Source organism: Bos indicus, chromosome 28, assembly GCF_029378745.1.
Source record: "Bos indicus isolate NIAB-ARS_2022 breed Sahiwal x Tharparkar chromosome 28, NIAB-ARS_B.indTharparkar_mat_pri_1.0, whole genome shotgun sequence".
In the NCBI taxonomy this organism is placed as follows: Eukaryota; Metazoa; Chordata; class Mammalia; order Artiodactyla; family Bovidae; genus Bos; species Bos indicus.
Window position 1 is genome coordinate 19365175 of NC_091787.1, and position 19981 is coordinate 19385155.

Genomic DNA, 19981 nt, shown 5'->3' on the forward strand with positions numbered 1-19981 from the left:
TACCTTTGTTAAAAGCAAGTTTTGTTCAGCTTCTGTGTTGGAAATTTTGAACATGAATTTGAAGACATTCTGTCAAACAATTACTTTGGTACGTTAGAGATTTTCTTCATGTTTTGTAGTCAGCTACCTCTACAGCTATGGTGGAAGAGAACAAGGAAGTCGCTGAGCCTCTATGTACCCAGCCTTCGTGGGCTGGCACGCAGGGACGGTGTTCAGGCTGGAGGCAGCCGTGCTCCAGCGCAGAGCAGAGGTAGCGAAGTGCTGCTTGGATCCTCTCCTCTCTGCAGAGTCCAGTGATGTTCCAGGAGTGGGGAGAAGAGGAAGGTGTAAGTGAAACATGAGGGTATAAGCCACCGGGTGTGTTTAAGGCATACACTTGGTTAATCTTGGGAGAGAGGCAAAAATACGGATGAACGGCATCTCCTGAGGGAATGGGGACAACTGGGTTGAGGGGATAGGGTTGGGCTCACATGTCTAGTGATGACACCAGCAGAAGGCCGAGGAGATGAAGTGACCATGCAGAAGTCCCTTTTTCCTGTGTCTCATCTTGGTGCAGATGAAACCAAAAATAAACTTAGCTTCTTAAAATAGGAAAAGAGTTCTATTCTCTGTTGGTTGTCCATCTCAGTGTTGTAGTATCCTAGACTCGGAATACTTTGCCTGCCTAACCATCCTTATAAAAGTTGAGATTTGAAAGATTGTGCCAATAATGACACTGTTATAGCCTATCTATTTTACTTTTAAAAATGAGATGTTATGTTTTGATGTGAACACTTCGTAAGACACCCTCCCTTTCTTCCTCTACCATCTCCCTTCCCTGGTCAGCAGTTTGACATGTATTCCACAAGACCCTGTTCTGTGCATTTCCACTAGCATACATGTTAAATAGACGAACGTTACTTTTCCATTGTCTTTGAAGCATTTATTCACGTTTTAGTACTCCTGTTTCATCTTGTTTTTAGGTTTTGTATTTGAGTCTATCCGTAGAATGTATTGGGTTGGCCAAAAGGTTCATTCATTTTTTCCATAAGCTGGTTCTGGTAGCACTTAGTTATCTTTAACTTCACTCAGAACAGTTTTGTTAGATTGTATTGTGACAACTGTACATCAGTGTGCATTTTTAAAAAGTTGTCAAAATTGGTGAATTTTTGTGTAGCAATTTTAATATTGAGAATGGAAGAAAATATTTTCAACGTATTATGCTTTATTTCAAAAGAGAGAAAAATGCAACTGAAATACAGAAAAAGATTTGTGCAGTGTATGGAGGTGTTCTGACTGATGGAATGTGTCAAAAGAGGTTTGTGAAGTCGGCGATTTCTTGCTGAACGATTCTCCACAGTCGGATAGACCAGTTGAAGTTGATAGCGATCAAATCGAGACATTGAGAACAATCACCATTATACCATGCAGGAAATAGCCAACATATTTCAAAATACCCAACTCAAATTTGAAAATCAGCTGCACCAGTTTCATTACGTTATTCCCTTTGATGTTTGAATTCTACATAAGTTAAGCAAAAAAAACCTTGACCGTACTTCTCACGATTCTCTACTTAAATGTAATGAAAACATTCATTTTTAGAACAGAAATGGGCAATGTGACAGGTGATGAAAAGTGGATACTGTACCATGAGGTAAAACAGAAGAGATGATGGGGCAAGTGAAATGAACCACCACCAACCACACTTAATTCAGGCCAGTCTTCATCTAAAGAAGTGGTGATGTAGATATGGTGGGATTGGAAGGGAGTCCTCTATTATGAGCTCCTCTGGAAAACCAAACAATTCCAACACGCATACTGCTCCCAGTTAGACCAAAGGAAAGTAGCACTCGACAAATAGTGCTGGAATCACTCAACAGACAGTGCATCATCTGCCATCAGGATAGTGCAAGATCACGTTTCTTTGATGATCAGGCAAAACTGTGACAGCTTGACTGGGAAGTTCCGATTCATCCGCTGTACTCACCAGACACTGCACCTTCGGATTTCCAGTATTTGGGTCTTTACAAAATTCTCTTAATGGAAAAAAATGTCAATTCCCTGGAAGACTGTTAAGGTACCTGGAACAGTTTGCTTCGCTTAAAAGGATAAAGTATTGGGAAGATGGGATTATGAAGTTGCCTGAAAATTGGCAGAAGTAGTGGAACAAAATGGTGATTAACACTGTTCAATAAAGTTCTTGGTGAAAACAAAAAACGTGTCTTTATACTTAAAAACCAAAGGAATTTTTTGGCCAACCCAGTATATGCCTTTTGACCAGATGACTTGGTATATTCGTAGCAACCTAACAGTGTCTCCATGGAGTGAGTGAAAGTCGCCCAGTGGTGTTTGACTCTTTGCTACCCCATGGACTACACAGTCCATGGAATTCTCCAGGCCAGAATACTGGAGTGGGTAGCCTTTCCTTTCTCCAGGAGATCTTCCCAACCCAGGACTCAAACCAGGGTCTCCTGCATTGCAGGCAGATTCTTTACCAACTGAGCTATCAGAGTGGGTGCTTAAAACACTATTCCACAAGGCACGTGGCCCATCTCCTAGCCGGGGTTTGTAGGTGCTCTCTTCTCTCTGTGTAGCTTAAGGCCCTTAAAGGGATTTAAGGAAAGCTTTCTTCCACTAAATGAAACTGAATTATGCATGTACTGGAAGTGGAGTAGACTTGTCCTTCCTTACTCAGTGGTGGCCTCTGCTTTTGAACCCAGATAACTATCTGGGCATTAGAAAGCAGTCCTAAATTCTTACTCTTAGCTTTTCACAGAATGTCAACAAAAACATTTCTTTCAGAAAGTGAGTATGTAGTAACAGTCTTGGTATAATGTCATGGTAACCACAGGTAAATCCATACTGAATTCAGAAACCATGCTTATGAGGAAATAAGATACTTTCAAAATCATTCTTGAAGCCATTGTCTATCCCTAGTGTCTTAACAGAAGGTTATTGAAATAATGAAAATATTTTGTCTCTAGATAAGTTAATTCAAAACATTAAAGCGCTTTCTGCTTTTAACACTTTTTAAAAAATTGTAGTTGGTGTCTCTTTTGCTGTCTCGTACACAGGGTTATTGTTTCCATCTTTCTAAATTCCATATATATGTGTTAGTATACTGTATTGGTGTTTTTCTTTCTGGCTTACTTCACTCTGCGATGTATAGATCAGTCTTATGGACTCTGTGGGAGAGGGAGAGGGTGGGGAGATTTGGGAAAATAGCATTGAAACATGTATAATATCATGTATGAAACGAGTCGCCAGTCCAGGTTCGATGCACAATACTGGATGCTTGGGGCTGGTGCACTGTGACAACCCAGAGGGAGGGGAGGGGAGGGAGGAGGGTGAAGGGTTCAGGATGGGGAACACGTGTATGCCTGTGGCAGATTCATTTCGATATTTGGCAAAACTAATACAATATTGTAAAGTTTAAAAATAAAATAAAAATTTTTTAAAATCTACAAAAAAAAGAATAGTATGATGCATGCATTAGGTATTAAATAAATGCTATCTGAAACAAAAATTGTAGTTGGGTTTTACAGTATTAGTTTTGAGTGATTTGTTATTTTTATAAATTTTACTTCATTTAAAATTAAAATTTCAGCTGTATTCCCTGTTGAATATATCCTTGCAGCTTATTTATTCACAGTACTTTGTACCTCTTAACCCCGAATCCCAGTCTTGGCCCTCCACACTTCCATGTCCCAGTAAGTAGTTTGTCTTCTATTATCTGTGAGTCCCTTTTTGTTATAATCATCTTTTAAGGTGATAATATACAGGATTTGTCCTTCTGATGTATTTCACTAAGCATAATACCCTACTGGTCCATCCGTATTAATGCAAATGGAAGAATTTTTATTCTTTCTTCTGGCCAAGTAATATTACATTTTAAAGCCATACTGACAGGTCTGAGGTCATATCTCGTGGTTTTGATTTGCATTGCTCTGACTAGCAATGTTGAGCATCTTTTCATGTGTCTGTTGGCCATCTGTCTTCTTTGGAAAAATGTCTTTTTAAATTTACTGTCCACATTTAATTAATGAGCTGTTTATATAGTCCAGATACTAACCTATATTAGTCATAACACAAGTATTTTCTATTCAGTAGGTTTGTGTGTCAGTGGTTTCCTTTGCTGGACAAGAACTTTCGTTTAATTTGGCCTAATTTGTTTACTTTTGCCTTTGTTTCCTTTTCCTGAGGAGACAGATTAAAAAAAAAAGTGATTTATACTGAAGAGTGTTCTGCCTGTTTTCTTCTAAAAGTTTTACGATTTCTGGTCTAAACATTAAGGTCTTTTATCAAGGGACTAGATCTGATTGATAGAGTGCCTGATGAACTATGGACTGAGGTTCGTGACATTGTACAGAAGACAGGGATCAAGACCATCCCCATGGAAAAGAAATGCAAAAGAGCAAAATGGCTGTCTGGGGAGGCCTTACAAATAGCTGTGGAAAGAAGAGAAGCGAAAAGCAAAGGAAAAAAGGAAAGATATAAACATCTGAATGCAGAGTTCCAAAGAACAGCAAGAAGAGATAAGAAAGCCTTCTTCAGCGATCAATGCAAAGAAATAGAGGAAAACAACAGAATGGGAAAGACTAGAGATCTCTTGAAGAAAATCAGAGATACCAAAGGAACATTTCATGCAAAGATGGGCTCGATAAAGGACAGAAATGGTATGGACCTAACAGAAGCAGAAGATATTAAGAAGAGATGGCAAGAATACACAGAAGAACTGTACAAAAAAAGATCTTCACAACCCAGATAGTCACGATGGTTTGATCACTGACCTGGAGCCAGATATCCTGGAATGTGAAGTCAAGTGGGCCTTGGAAAGCATCACTATGAACAAAGCTAGTGGAGGTGATGGAATTCCAGTTGAGCTATTCCAAATCCTGAAAGATGATGCTGTCAAAGTGCTGCACCCAATATGCCAGCACATTTGGAAAACTCAGCAGTGGCCACAGGACTGGAAAAGGTCAGTTTTCATTCCAATCCCAAAGAAAGGCAATGCCAAAGAATGCTCAAACTACTGCACAATTGCACTCATCTCACACGCTAGTAAAGTAATGCTCAAAATTCTCCAAGCCAGGATTCAGCAATGTGTGAACCGTGAACTTCCTGGTGTTCAAGCTGGTTTTAGAAAAGGCAGAGGAGCCAGAGATCAAATTGCCAACATCTGCTGGATCATGGAAAAAGCAAGAGAGTTCCAGAAAAACATCTATTTCTGCTTTATTGACTATGCCAAAGCCTTTGACTGTGTGGATCACAATCAACTGTGGAAAATTCTGAAAGAGATGGGAGCACCAGACCACCTGATCTGCCTCTTGAGAAATTTGTATGCAGGTCAGGAAGCAACAGTTAGAACTGGACATGGAACAACAGACTGGTTCCAAATAGGAAAAGGAGTTCGTCAAGGCTGTATATTGTCACCCTGTTTATTTAACTTATATGCAGAGTACATCATGAGAAACGCTGGACTGGAAGAAACACAAGCTGGAATCAAGATTGCTGGGAGAAATATCAATAACCTCAGATATGCAGATGACACCACCCTTATGGCAGAAAGTGAAGAGGAACTAAAAAGCCTCTTGATGAAAGTGAAAGTGGAGAGTGAAAAAGTTGGCTTAAAGCTCAACATTCAGAAAACGAAGATCATGGCATCCGGTCCCATCACTTCATGGGAAATAGATGGGGAAACAGTGGAAACAGTGTCAGACTTTTTCTGGGCTCCAAAACCATTACAGATGGTGACTGCAGCCATGAAATTAAAAGACGCTTACTCCTTGGAAGGAAAGTTATGACCAACCTAGACAGCATATTCAAAAGGAGAGACATTACTTTGCCAACAAAGGTTCGTCTATTCAAGGCTATGGTTTTTCCTGTGGTCATGTATGGATGTGAGAGTTGGACTGTGAAGAAAGCTGAGTGCCGAAGAAATGATGCTTTTGAACTGTGGTGTTGGAGAAGACTCTTGAGAGTCCCCTGGACTGCAAGGAGATCCAATCAGTCCATTCTGAAGGAGATCAGCCCTGGGATTTCTTTGGAAGGAATGATGCTAAAACTGAAACTCTAGTACTTTGGCCACCTCATGTGAAGAGTTGACTCATTGGAAAAGACTCTGATGCTGGGAGGGGTTGGGGGCAGGAGGAGAAGGGGACGACAGAGGATGAGATGGCTGGATGGCCATCTCATCCTGACTCTATCACTGACTCGATGGACGTGGGTCTGAGTGAACTCCGGGAGTTGGTAATGGACAGGGAGGCCTGGTGTGCTGTAACTCATGGGGTCGCAAAGAGTTGGACACGACTGAGCGACTGATCTGATCTGATCCCTTTTGAGTTTATGTTTATGTTAGGGAATGTTCTAATTTCATCCTTTTACAGTGAACTGTCCAGTTTTCCCAGCAGCACTACTGAGGAGCTTGGTTGGCCGTGTGTGTTTAAGAGTTGGTTTCTGGGCTATTTTGTTGCATTTCTGTTTTTGTGCAGTACTCTACCATTTCAATTACTGTAGTTTTGCAGTGTAGTTCAGAAGTCAGGGAGCATGATACCTTTTGGCTTTGTTCTTTTTCTTAAGAATGCTTTGGCTGGAACCATTTTTTATGTGATGTTAAAATTTTTAGAATCTTTAAGACCTATTTTCTAAAAGAAATTGAGGCCCTGAAGGAGTTACGTAGACTTGTATACCAGATTGGCAGCAGAGCCAAGAGAAGAGTCTAGACTAGCAGTCCTGTGCCGCTTTTCCTGGGCCGCGCTCGGGTGGTTGTAATTTTCCTACCATGGCCCAGTGGCCTGGCCATTCAGGTTTCTCTCAGGCGTATACTCCCCCACTGCACCCCAGCTACTGTTCTCCAAGAAGTTGGAGACCACCCACTGAAAGGTGAGCTCCTCCTTAAAATCACTTGTAGAAATCGTAATGTCCACTTTCTGTGGTTTCCTTTTTTGTCTTTGAGGAGTTGTGATTGAAGTTTTGTTGTTTCAAAAGATGAACACACACCAGAGTGAGGCAGTCTGCTACAGGGTGTATTTACAACCTATTTGAAAAGATGTGACCTGTGATGATAATAACATCTATTATTATTTACTGAATCATTCTACACAGTAATCTTTATCGTGTTTTGTCATAATCCTAGTGTATCCTAATTGAAGATCTCTGCCAGAATGACTGGCAAGTGTCTCTCAGGATTTGTCCATCTTGTCCCAGCTGGAAGCCTGTCCTAAGCACCACTGACCAACGGTGCCATCTAGTGGATGGTGAGAAACTTTGATTCTTGTTCCCTTGGGAGTGTGTGGTGGGTTGCAGATGAACACAAAATCATTAGTTGGTGTCTAGGAAATCATTTTGTGAAGAATGGTTTTGCATTTATGAATAAGCCAAAAAAAGTTAAAGGTGTGCGATATGAATACAGGCAGCAGATATTTAGTGAATACCACCGTCCACTAGTACTATAGAATTATAAATATTGCCTTCATGAAAGTAGTGATGTGGTCAGGAGATGAGATGGCTTCCTAGGTCAAGAACAAAGGCATACAGTAAGAAATGGAGAGGAGGAACTGAGTAATCTTGGTCAGAATGAGGTCACGCAAGACATGAGGATATACTGGGCAGCTCATACGGATTGTCCTCGCCCATTTCCTAGGAGTGAGGGGCTAGGGTCAGGTCCTGGTCTTGAGGAATGGAAAATACTTGGGTTATGTTTTCAAGGCTAGGATTTGCTCGGTAGCCAAAAGGGTCCTGGTAAGCTGGGGCCAGTTGTTAAGGTCCTTTGTGTGGTAGACACTAAATTGGGGGTAAAAACAGGTGGTGTTTTCTCAGTATGGCAGAAGGATGAGAGGTGGACTCAAGATACAAATGAGATTGTCTTGAAGGCCAACAAGTCCAGGGAAAAAAAGGATACAGGACAGTTTAGATACTTAATGACCTCATCAGGGGTTTCCAGAGGTAAATGACAGTTTTGACAGAGGTTAGGAAAGGGAGGCTGTAGAGATTTGAGGAGCCAGATGACTTTCAGGCCTATATTCTGGGAAGTTGATTCTCCAAATAAGTCTTGGTACTGAGAGTATTACCAAGTCCCAGGGCCTCCGTTGCTACCAACAGGTTTTTTATTAGCTTCAGATCATATTATTTCCCTGTTCTTAAGAGAAAATGCCTGTGTTTGGGGAAGGGCCCAGGTATCTGAAATAATGCTAATCACTGCTGTGAAATTCTTTAGTTTCAGGGTGAATAAAAACTAAAAGTTGTGTAGAGGCAGTAATAGGGTCATAGACCAACTTTATTTAAATAACCAATACTTTGAGTCTTGTGGTAAATTCTAGAAGGACATTTGCTTTGGTCTTTCAGGTTGAATATAGTACTTGAATTAAAAAAATTTTTAAACATAGACTCATTTGGTGCAAAACTGGCAAAAGAATGAATAGGATCACAGTTCAAGACAGGGACTTGGACTTTGGAGTAATTTTTCAGCCCAGCTCAAAAACAGCAGTGCCTTTCCATGGTTGTGTTCGGTTGCATGGTTGTGTCTGACTTTGCTACCCTTTGGACCACAGCACACCGAGCTCCTCTGTCCATGGGGATTCTCCAGGCAAGGAGACTAGAGTGGGTTGCCATGCTCTCCAGGGGATTTCCCAGACCTAGGACTCGAACCAGTCACCAGGTAGAATCTTTGCCCACTGAGTCATCAGGGAACACAGCTCAGTAATAGTAAAATATAGTAAGCAGTAAATCTATTTGTGGGCTTATAAAGCTACTAGAAATATTTAGGATTACATACTGTTTGGTTTTTCCCAACTAACATAATACCAGTTTTTATATAACACATGATCTATGCTCTGTGAAGCAGAATAATACAAAAGAAAGACTTGTGGGAAGTGAACCAACAGTGGTCATCCCCTTCTACCCTCAGTCCTTTATACTGGTTGGTACTCGAGTATCTTGGTAAGTCAGGAAAACACAGATGATGCAACTTTTTAATTCCTGTGGTTTTAAAAAGCGAGTCATTTCAGGATGACTTAGTGTTCATCCCTGTCTTACCTTTTAATTAAACCCTTTCCGCCAGAGTTTAGACAGTAATGGAACTGATAATTGGTTGAAAAGATGTGAATGGAATGCCAAGACCAAAATGTGGACTCCCTAACTCAAGTGCCATACGTGATCCTACATAGTGCCTCAGAGATCCACTAACCAGGATGGATCCCTGACTCTAGGTTGTAATTTCTGGAGCTTGTACATCTTTTTTTTAGAACACATAACCATATGTCACCAGGCTCAATTAAGTGGGCTTAACATTGCAACTTTAATCTCTCCTCAGGGAGGGTGTGTGACAGGGGGACCAAGTCACATGATAACCCATTAACAGATGTTTCAGCTTTTTTAATATTAGTCCTAGAATTTGTTTCTGAAATTCTGTAGCTTCACTGGATTTTGAAAGCTTTGATTCGAATCATCTTTTGTTGTACAGTCACTTCAGCTGTTTCAAAAATGCAGATTTACCCAAGCATGATTAATATATAGGGAACAATTTGAGCATAATGTTTGCTTAAGTGGGAATTCTGACTGCAGGAAAACCATACTGAAGAGGGTGGCACCTGAACTCTCACCATGGCATTGAGCCACGCCTGTCTCCATCTGGCGCTAAAACGTCTCCTCTAGTTTCAGCTAACCTCCTCCTACCACTTGACAGCATCCATCACGAGCTGCAATGCTTCTGATGCCCGCTTCCAAAGCCAGCCTCCGGCCTTCAAGGTAGAGTGCCATACCTGCAGTGTTAATCTGTCTCTTAAACACTTAACACAGGTAAGACCAGTACTGCCTTTTAAAAATGTAGTGCTGATAAAGGTGGTGAATGTTATGCCCACATTCTATTCCCCCCACCCCTGTCAGTCCCATGGTTTTTATGGGACTTTTTGCACGGTGCTATGATTTTGGAATTGGCTATAATGGGATTCTGTCTCCTTTAGTAAAAGGTTATAAGGTGGAAATGTTGTAGGCTGGCTTTTTCCCTTTCCATCTAGAAAAAGTTTGCTAACAAAGTTTTGTTCAACATTTGTTTCTGAAATAATGTTACATTTATTAGAAAATTTTGGTGAAAAGTTCCCATATATGCTATATACGGTTACTAATTTCCAAAGGAACCACTGGACATCTTAGGCTGGCTGAAGTTTCAGCTGATTAAGAAAAGCACCTCACGCGATCAGTGTCTCCAGGTGTTAACCACAGAATAGGGGAGGAGACTACTCTCCCTTGCCTGTGACGCACCCTGGAAGGTGTCTATTGAACTCTATCTTCCATGGGGATTTGTGATATTCACCTCTTAAAATGGCAGTCCTAGAAGCAGCTCCAACCCCTCTGCTCCTTTAGAAGATGAGTTTACTGATTTTTTAAGTCATTGTTGAAAGTATGTTTGATGTCTCAGCTAATGTGTCCAGGAAAGGGGCTAGAAGGCAAGTTAGTATGTCCCTGACTTCACTGCCAGGCTTGATCAGGCTCAGCTTTTGTGTAGGGGTTTTAGTTTGGTTTACAAGTGGCTCAAGCAACAGCAAGAGAAGCAAAAACCTTTTGGAAGAAACTCACCAAAGACTGGGCTCCCAGCTGACTTTAGGGGGCCAGCAGGAATAGTCTACTCCAGAATTAGTATCTTGGGCTTGAAATTAATTTCACATCTAAATTAAATCTGATGGAATACATGAAAACATTAAGCAAAAGATACCATTTAAGGAGCTGAGGCACTTTTTGAAAAATGGCATTAAAATATAATAAACTTATAAAGGCTGTAGTCATCAGCTCCTTTATCCCCATCTTTAAACCACTGCCCTGCAGTTATCATCCATGCCACTAACCCCTGTGCCAGGTAGAGTATTAATGTGGAATATAACTGCTCACATCCTGGCTGAAACTTTCCTGGAGCAGAGGGTGACACAGCCTAAAACGGTGGACATGAGCAACAGAATAAAAACTAGCAACTTATCTACAAGGTCGTCACTTAGGTTACTGTTTTTTTCATTTTAAATGATGTGCTTTCAGCTAAGAAAAGGTCATGCCTTCAACATCCTGCAGGTGTCAGTGGAGGGCTGCATTTTTTTCAGTAAAACTCAGAAGGTTAGGATTATGAGCTTCAAGCAACCAACTGATAACAGTCATCAGCTATTAAAGCCAAGACTCCAAATTAAGGCAGCTACCAAGGTTGCATAATAAGTAACCGAACTCATACTTAATCCAGGTTGAGTGACTTCAGGCTCTTCCCTGCCTGCCTCCCTGTCTCCTCACACCCCAACTGTATATTAGCAAGTATCTCTGCAGTGAAACACACTTACTTGAAATTGTATAATCTCATAATTATGACTTATAAAACCTATGAGTTCCTCTGTGAAATAAATTTGTTCACAAATAACATGTTGGAGTTTTCTGTATTCATCAGCTGGGCCACAGGACAAGAAACTCGAGGCACTTACCTGTGATGGCCTAAAACAAGCTTAAAAGAGGGCAGTGTTCCGGGAGAGGACACTGTACCGCAAGAAAATGCTGGTAAGTAAGTTGCCTTGATGATGAAGCCCCCAGAATACAGATAGCAGGAGGGAAAACACTTACACTAGCCCATTTTTGATAAAGTCCTTTTAATGTAAAATGTAAAACCCCTCTCAACTTTACAAAGCCATATGTAACACTTGCACTTTAACAAATAAAAGCAAGCCAATGTTTTAAAAAAATACATCATTAAATGTATATATGTATATATTTACATAGCATATTAAGTTTAATATTTAGCTTTAAAAGTTCACATAAATTTTACCAAAATGAGACAATTTTAAATAAATTACACCTTTTGAAAATGTTTAATTGTACAGTCAATAGCTTCAACAAAATATTGAAGTGTCTGTAGTATCTACTTTATATACTTTATATTTTACAAATTTTACAATTATTTGGCAGTAATTTTCTGATTATGACATGTATGCTGTGCGATTCAGCAATTTCCCAAATGCAGGCAATAGCTGGTGTTTGTGTCCTATTCTCACAGTAACTGTCTCAATGTAGTGAAAAATATCAGTTATTTTAGTAAACTGTACAAGGTCACATTTACACTTGATCAACAATATAGCATAGAATTTTGTATTTTTTTTCCAAAAATAAATACATCATTTTAAATCTGGCATTTTCACAAACATCATATACACTATGATACAAAAACAGCTACGAACTGCTGCTTTTAAGATTTAGCTTGTTTTCATATTGAATCACAGGAGCTGTGACTTACGCTATACTGCTGTGGTGTCAGTAACAAGTAATTACTACATAGAGAATTTCTTGGCACTGATGGTTTCATGAAACTTAAGTCAGTGTACATACATATCATAGTCTAAGAGTAAGGAATTCCAGCTCAATGGTCTAAAAACATTAAACTGGACCACATCTAATTTTCTTCCATAGCCTCTACTTCATCTTCATGTATCTTCAAAGCTCTCACCATTTCCTTGACTGCATGATACAAGATATTTTTAACCTGAAAGAGATGTCATTATTTCTAGTCACTTCAGCAGGAGATAAATTAACAAATGAAAATTGCGACAAGAGTTTACAACAAACTTAAGCCAAAGTTAAAATGAGTCACACAATTAAATACTGGTTTGGTTGGTACTGTACTGTGACAAACCAGGCAATGACAGCCTAAGCTGTTATGCATGTATCATAATTCTGAATATAAAAAGCCTGCAGAATAGGAAGTAGTTAGAAAACTCATCTCTTACCTGTAGTTTATCATCATAATTGATTTCTTCCTTCAAAAGTCTCAGTTCCTGTGTTAAATGAAATGACTGTACGAGATGTTCTGGAGACACAAAGTCTTCGGTTACCTGAATACAGCTGTGAAAATTCTGTACCTGTTCCCCAACAGAGTAAAACAGGAGTTTTAGGAGGTGGGCAAAGTGGTCTCAACAAGAGACAATTCACCAAAGAACTTATTTTCTCCAAAACGTCAAATGCACTTCAAAGTGGAACACCACACTTTATGAGAAAGTTTATCACTGAGAAGTTTCATGTAACATGACTTCATGTAAATAGAATATTTTTAAATGATGCAAGAAAAAGAACTTTTCCAGGAATCCTTCAGCAAGGCTGATAACTGGATCCTAATTATCAATTTTGTCAAGGTAGATTTTCGTGTGTTAATTAAGAACAACAAAAACAAACTGCTGTGGAGAAGGGCATGGCAACCCACTCCAGTATTCTTGCTGGAGAATCCCATGGGCAGAGGTGCCTGGCGGGCTGTAGTCCATGGGGTCGCAAAGAGTCAGACGTGACTGAGCGACTAACAGAGTCCTATAAATGGGGAATTATCAAATTAAAATTTAAATAAGCCTACTAAATATATTTTATAATTTTATCATATATATCTAATCTTTTATTAGATAAATGTTTAAATATTTTCTTGGGAAAATCGTTTTTGAAAGTATGATAACTGCATGCTAACTAGGAAAGCAATAATCATTTTACAGTTATCCTTAGTTGAAGAGTGTAGCTAAGTTATATGTAAGTACTCCTACACTATTACTGTTAATATAGAAGTAGTAATAATAACAAATGAGATTATTTAGATCAGAGACAGGCAAACTATGTCCAGCAGGCCAAATCTGGTCCACCACCTGGTGTATGGCAAGTAAGCTGAGAATGGTTTTTACACTTTTAAATGATTGGGGGAAAAAAAAATTGTGACATGAAAATTATATGAAATTTGAATTTCACTGTCCATAAAGTTTTATTGGAACTTAAAAACAAACCCACTGTATGAAAGGTATGTTTTCCCAATCAGTGCAGTCAATCTGGATGTCTGATGTTGCTCCTTTGACTTTCAGCATTTGGTCATTTCACTGTTAAGTTTAGTTTCCTTTAATCTACTCTCTGGTGTAAAACTTATGTTTGATTATTTAAGCAAAGTTATGACCAACCTAGATAGCATATTGAAAACAGAGACATTACTTTGCCAACAAAGGTCTGGCTAGTCAAGGCTATGGTTTTTCCTGTGGTCATGTATGGATGTGAGAGCTGGACTGTGAAGAAGGCTGAGCGCCGAAGAATTGATGCTTTTGAACTGTGGTGTGAAGAAGACTCTTGAGAGTCCCTTGGACTGCAAGGAGATCAAACCAGTCCATTCTGAAGGAGATCAGCCCTGGGATTTCTTTGGAAGGAATGATGCTGAAGCTGAAACTCCAGTACTTTGGCCACCTCATGCGAAGAGCTGACTCATTGGAAAAGACTCTGATGCTGGGAGGGATTGGGGGCAGGAGGAGAAGGACGATAGAGGATGAGATGGCTGGATGGCATCACTGACTCGATGGACGTGAGTCTGAGTGAACTCCGGGAGTTGGTGATGGACAGGGAGGCCTGGCGTGCTGCGATTCATAGGGTCGCACAGAGTCGGACACGACTGAGCAACGGAACTGAACTGTGATGAAAACTAGTTCCAGAAAGATCTTCTGACCACACAGTTTTAGAACTCTCCTAGGATTTTTTTTGTGCCTTTCTTTCAAATCAACCAATTAAAGATAACCTTCAGTCTCTTGTGTTATCGATACAACCGTTTTTCTACTAGTTCTTTTTCTCTTGACTAAATGGATTCCCAAGAAGCCAGTCAATATCATCTGTTATTTGTTCAGCATGTACAAACTGACTGCACTTTACAATTTCTTTAGAACCGCTCGACAGAGAAAGGATCAAGCTTATCCAATCTGGATTATTTCTATGCTGTAACTCCAGTGATGTTAAAAGATATCACAAAATTCCTGGGAAAGGAGAAATAACTGAAAAACTAAGCATTTACATTTATTCTCATTTTTAAAAATACGAAAATAAATTTAATTGAGAGAACTGTGAAGAGGGAGATAGGAAGTGGGAAATAGAGACTGTGGAAAAAATCTGATAAAAGTGATGAAATTCCGAAGGGGCTGGCATTTCTCCTCTGGGCGTAATGACCACCTGAACAGCTGCAGATGTCTTTATTCTGTAACTCAAGCACCGTGCCTCCACTGGTAACCTGACAGCACGTATTGTTAAACATGTCTTCACGTGAGCAGTAGGTTGTTGGTCCCTCTGGAGACGCACACAGTGGATGCCTCACACTGTCAGCATCGCTGTGCAGTCCCAGTGGGTCCTCATTATGTGTCTGTAGAACAGATGCTCTATTTCACAGAGCAGCAAAGTAAGGACAAGAGATCAGCACCTGTTCCAAGACAAATCAGCCACTAAATGGCAAGTCAACAGGAACCCAGCTCCCGTGATCTCTTGTGCAGCAGAGATGCTTTACAGTCCTGCAGTAACTCAGTCATGCCAACATACACAGTCTCCAAATGCCCTGTCCCATCTTACATTCACCTGAACAAGCTGTCGGGAGTACAGTTTTTCTGAAGTTCAAGCCTTTAACTTTTAGCATGTGAATCTTAAAAAAAAAAAAAAATAACTTCTCTTTATCAGTATTCTAATTTTGTTCATACATCATTTGCCGTCCCCAGCCCCCATAGTCCTTTAGCCCTTCGAGCATATTTAAGATAACAGACTTGAGGTCTATGACAAGTCAGCCTGATGTCTGGCCTTCCTCTGCTGAGCTCGTTTCCCCTGGGAAGGGGCCATCCTTTGCTGTTTCTGTGTAGGCTTGGGAATTCTGGTTGAAAACTGGGCATCTAGACATTATAATGCAGTAGCTACAATCAGATTCTACCCCTGCCGGAGAGTGATGCTGTTGACTGACATGGGTTGTAGTCATCTATTTGTTTTATGATCTTTCCAAACTGCTTTTGCAAAGACTGTTGTTTTTGGGTCTGGTCATTGATGTCTGTGTTAGGTTATCGAAGGTGTTAGAGATTTCCTTAAAGAACAAAAACCACATACCCCTTTCTTCATTAAGCAGGCCCCTGGCCAATGTTAAGTTTTGAAGTAGATTCTAGAGCTCTGAAAAAGTTGGTTCTGTCGGTCTTAGCCAGTTTATGGTTGTTTTAAAAGCACTCTTAGATGATGACTGTTTCCTGATGACCTCAAATTGATATTTATAAATTGCTTAAAGACTTCAGGGTTAGTTCGAAGAGGCAAGGTTTAGTTTTAAAGCAGAACATATGTGAACTTCCCATTCCACTTATCCCTTTCTGGGCCATCTTGTGAGTCATTTTACATTTCACTTCCTTAGTTGATTGTCTTAATTCATACTTGCCTTCAAGGATCAGTTGTAATCATAAGTAGGTAATGTTTAGAAAATGTAACTTTTGTTTTCATGGTAGGAAGGTTATTATCTTAACACTGACTTTTGTCTAAGTCCTTTTAGTCATAAGAATGCAGACAATTTACAATTTAGGAATATTATTAACTTACTGTGAATGACCAAACACAAATCAATTAAGCAATTAAGGAAAACATTACCAGTAAAGATTCTGTGTTAATTTAGAAAACAAAAAAACTGTTGCTGTTTAGAACTAAAAGCTACTCTAAACCTCAGGATACTAGAGCTGAGACAAAGTAAATCCTGGAGGTCACCATCTATCTGCTTTGTCCAAGGATATACAAACACAGGGGTTTCACAGACTCAGCCATGTTTGCCAACAGAAGATTTTTAAGCCTGCAATTCTAGAGTAGTTTTTAGAATATAAGGAGGGCTGCTATGACACTTTCCCTCAGCTTGCCAAGATATACATCTGAATGCCCCTGCTGAGTCACCTGCGGCCCTCCCTCCCCTAGCCCCAGGTCTTCAAAGTGTTCACTGCTGACAAAGAAAAGTATGTGGATTCTTCCCTAGCACTGCTGGACTGTCAGTTCATGTGCTATCATTTGGTTCAAAGTTTCCTGACTGATAGATGCCTTGGCTTTGCCAGGGCTTTCTATTTGTGCAGTTCTTAAAGCATGGTTCCCGGACAATAATACCAGAGTCACCTGGGAACTTGTTAGAAACGTAGAATTTCAGGTTCTTCCTCAGACCCACTCTGGGCTTAAGGTCTAGCATTATGTGTTATATCAAGCGCTCCAGGAATTCTGGTGTATGCTATAGTGTGAGAAGCACTGACTTAAGCTCTGGGATTATTTTTAAGGGCTATCTGTGGTTTGGTGGAAGTGTTGAAGCCATCAATGAAAAGTTTTCAGGACTCAGTTCTAAGGACTACATAAATTGTAAATAATCATGCATCTTAAGTCCAGGTTACACTGTGAATGGAGCTTGTACTTCCTTTTCATTCTCTGTAAAAACCACATTACCACCACTTGTGAGTCACGGCCAACACCCTTTCAACAGAGTGCAAATAACCGCACTGCCATTATCACACCCTGTAAAGGAAGGGAGGTGGAAATGCCTGCAATTTTATGGCCCAATTATGCAGTAGATAAGTTTTTATTTTGGAACACTCAACAATTTAGTGGCAGAGCTCAAAATAGAATTTGCCAGTTTAGGTCACAGATGCTGCTTCAGTCTATTTAAGCATAGCATCTTAAATAGGAGTGTGTGTGTATATACAGATCAGATACAAGTGCACAGAGATGCTAAAGCACAGTGACTTCTGAACTTTAAACAGGATTATTTTGCCCACTATTTTGAGGAAAAAAAGACTATTCTCTTCCCTCTCCCCCCCGCAAGAAAGTACAAGCAGTAGAGAGACATTTACACTCATGGACTCTCTATGGTTCTCTGCTAATAGTGAGTGCCTCTAGGGTAGAGGAACTGAGGGCAAAGGTGAGAAAAAGACTTAATTTTCACCATCAACCCTTGTGTACTGTTTGAATTTTTTAAAATTGGATGGATGTATTACATTTTCAAAAGAAAAAAGATTTAAAAATAGCTGGGCTTCCCTAGCTCAGTTGGTAAAGAATCCACCTGCGATGCAGAAGATCCCAGTTTGATTCCTGGGTAGGGAAGATCTGCTGGAGAAGGGATAGGCTTCCCACTCCAGTATTCTTGGGCTTCCCTGTGGCTCAGCTGGTAAAGAATCCGCCTGCAATGCGGGAGACCTGGGTTCGATCCCTGGGTTGGGAAGATCCCCCCCTGGAGAAGGGAAAGGCTACTCACTCCAATATTCTGGCCTGGAGAATTCCATGGACTAAGTCCATGGGGTCGCAAAGAGTTGGACACGACTGAGCAACTTTCACTTTTTCCTAAACAGTACTGAACTGAATGTCCACATGAAAAAACAACCTCAGTTCACGAGCTCTATGCACAAATATTAACTAAAAAGTAGATAACAGACCTAAACATAAGACTAACAACTATAAAACTTCTAGAAGAAAATTTAAGAGACAGTTTTTTTGACCTTGACCTAGCCAAAAATTCTGCAGATACAACAAAAGTATAAATAAAGAAAAAAGTTGATCAATTGAACTTCATCAAAAAGCACTCTTTGGAAGACACTATTAAGAAAATGGAAGGATAAGTAAGCCACAGATTGGGAGAAGATATGTAAAAACTAAAAAGCACATATCAGATATAGGACTCTTAAGCAGAGCAGGTAGACACCCCCAACACAGTAAGGAAAAAGAACCCAATTACAAAACTGTATATATAAACGCATTGCAAACACTTCTCCTACTCTTTGGATTACATTTTCACTCTCTTAATAGTGCTTTTTAATGAACAGAAACTTTTAATATATTCCAGTTTATGCATTTTGAAAAAAATGGACAAATATTTAAACACACATTTACCAGAACATATTTACAGATGGCAAGTAAGCACATAAAAAGATGTTCAACTTATTTAGATATTAAGAAAATGTAAATTAAAGCCATAATGAGATAACAATGCGTACATTCAGATGCTTAAAAACAAAACTGCCAGTAAACAGAGGAAATGGAACTCACATGTACTGCTTTGGGGAATGGAAAATGGTATAACCACCAGATTCACAGTATCTTATATCAAGTAAATCAGACACTCATCCTGTGACCAGGTTGGTATTTACCCAACTGAAATGAAAATCTATGTTCATACAAAAAACCCTTAGGTGAATGTGGCTTATAGTGCCTTTGTTACTAATCCAAACTGAAAATAACACAAATGTTCAATTGGTGAACTGATTACAAAACCAAGTGACACATGTAAGCAATGAAAAACTACCCAGTAATAAAAAGAAGCAACTACTGATACAGACTGGTTCCAAATAGGAAAAGGAGTACATCAAGGCTGTATATTGTCACCCTGCTTATTTAACTTATATGCAGAGTACATCATGAGAAACGCTGGGCTGGAGGAAACACAAGCTGGAATCAAGATTGCCAGGAGAAATATCAATAACCTCAGATATGCAGATGACACCACCCTTATGGCAGACAGTGAGCAGGAACTCAAAAGCCTCTTGATGAAAGTGAAAGAGGAGAGTGAAAAAGTTGGCTTAAAGCTCAACAGTCAGAAAACGAAGATCATGGCATCTGGTCCCATCACTTCATGGGAAATAAATGCGGAAACAGTGTTAGACTTTATTTTTCTGGGCTCCAAAATCACTGCAGATGGTGACTGCAGCCATGAAATTAAAAGACGCTTACTCCTTGGAAGGAAAGTTATGACCAACCTAGATAGCATATTCAAAAGCAGAGACATTACTTTGCCAACAAAGGTTTGTCTACTCAAGGCTATGGTTTTTCCTGTGGTCATGTATGGATGTGAGAGTCAGACTGTGAAGAAGGCTGAGCGCCAAAGAATTGATGCTTTTGAACTGTGGTGTTGGAGAAGACTCTTGAGAGTCCCTTGGACTGCAAGGAGATCCAACCAGTCCATTCTGAAGGAGATCAGCCCTGGGTGTTCTTTGGAAGGACTGATGCTAAAGCTGAAACTCCAGTACTTTGGTCACCTCACGCAAAGAGTTGACTCCCTGGAAAAGACTCTGACGCTGGGAGGGATTGGGGGCAGGAGGAGAAGGGGATGACAGAGGATGAGATGGCTGGATGGCATCACTGACTCGATGGACTTGAGTCTGAGTGAACTCTGGGAGTTGGTGATGGACAGGGAGGCCTGGCGTGCTGCGATTCATGGGGTCTCAAAGAGTCGGAC

At 40.0% G+C, this 19981-nt stretch overlaps 1 protein-coding gene across 9 annotated transcripts in view; it reads right to left on the reverse strand.

Annotated features, from left to right (window-relative positions):
* Window positions 1-11574: 11574 nt before the first annotated feature.
* The window catches only part of JMJD1C (jumonji domain containing 1C), a 316167-nt gene continuing 307760 nt past the window's right edge, over window positions 11575-19981 (reverse strand). For 8 of the 9 annotated variants that reach the window (XM_019953729.2, XM_019953726.2, XM_070782326.1 and 5 more), the window contains 2 exons: window positions 12723-12854; window positions 11575-12478 (listed from right to left, as the gene is read on the reverse strand). In XM_019953729.2, coding sequence (XP_019809288.2) covers window positions 12389-12478; window positions 12723-12854 — 222 coding nt within the window. In that variant the 3' untranslated portion in view covers window positions 11575-12388. The other variant, XM_070782323.1, reaches the window with a different exon arrangement.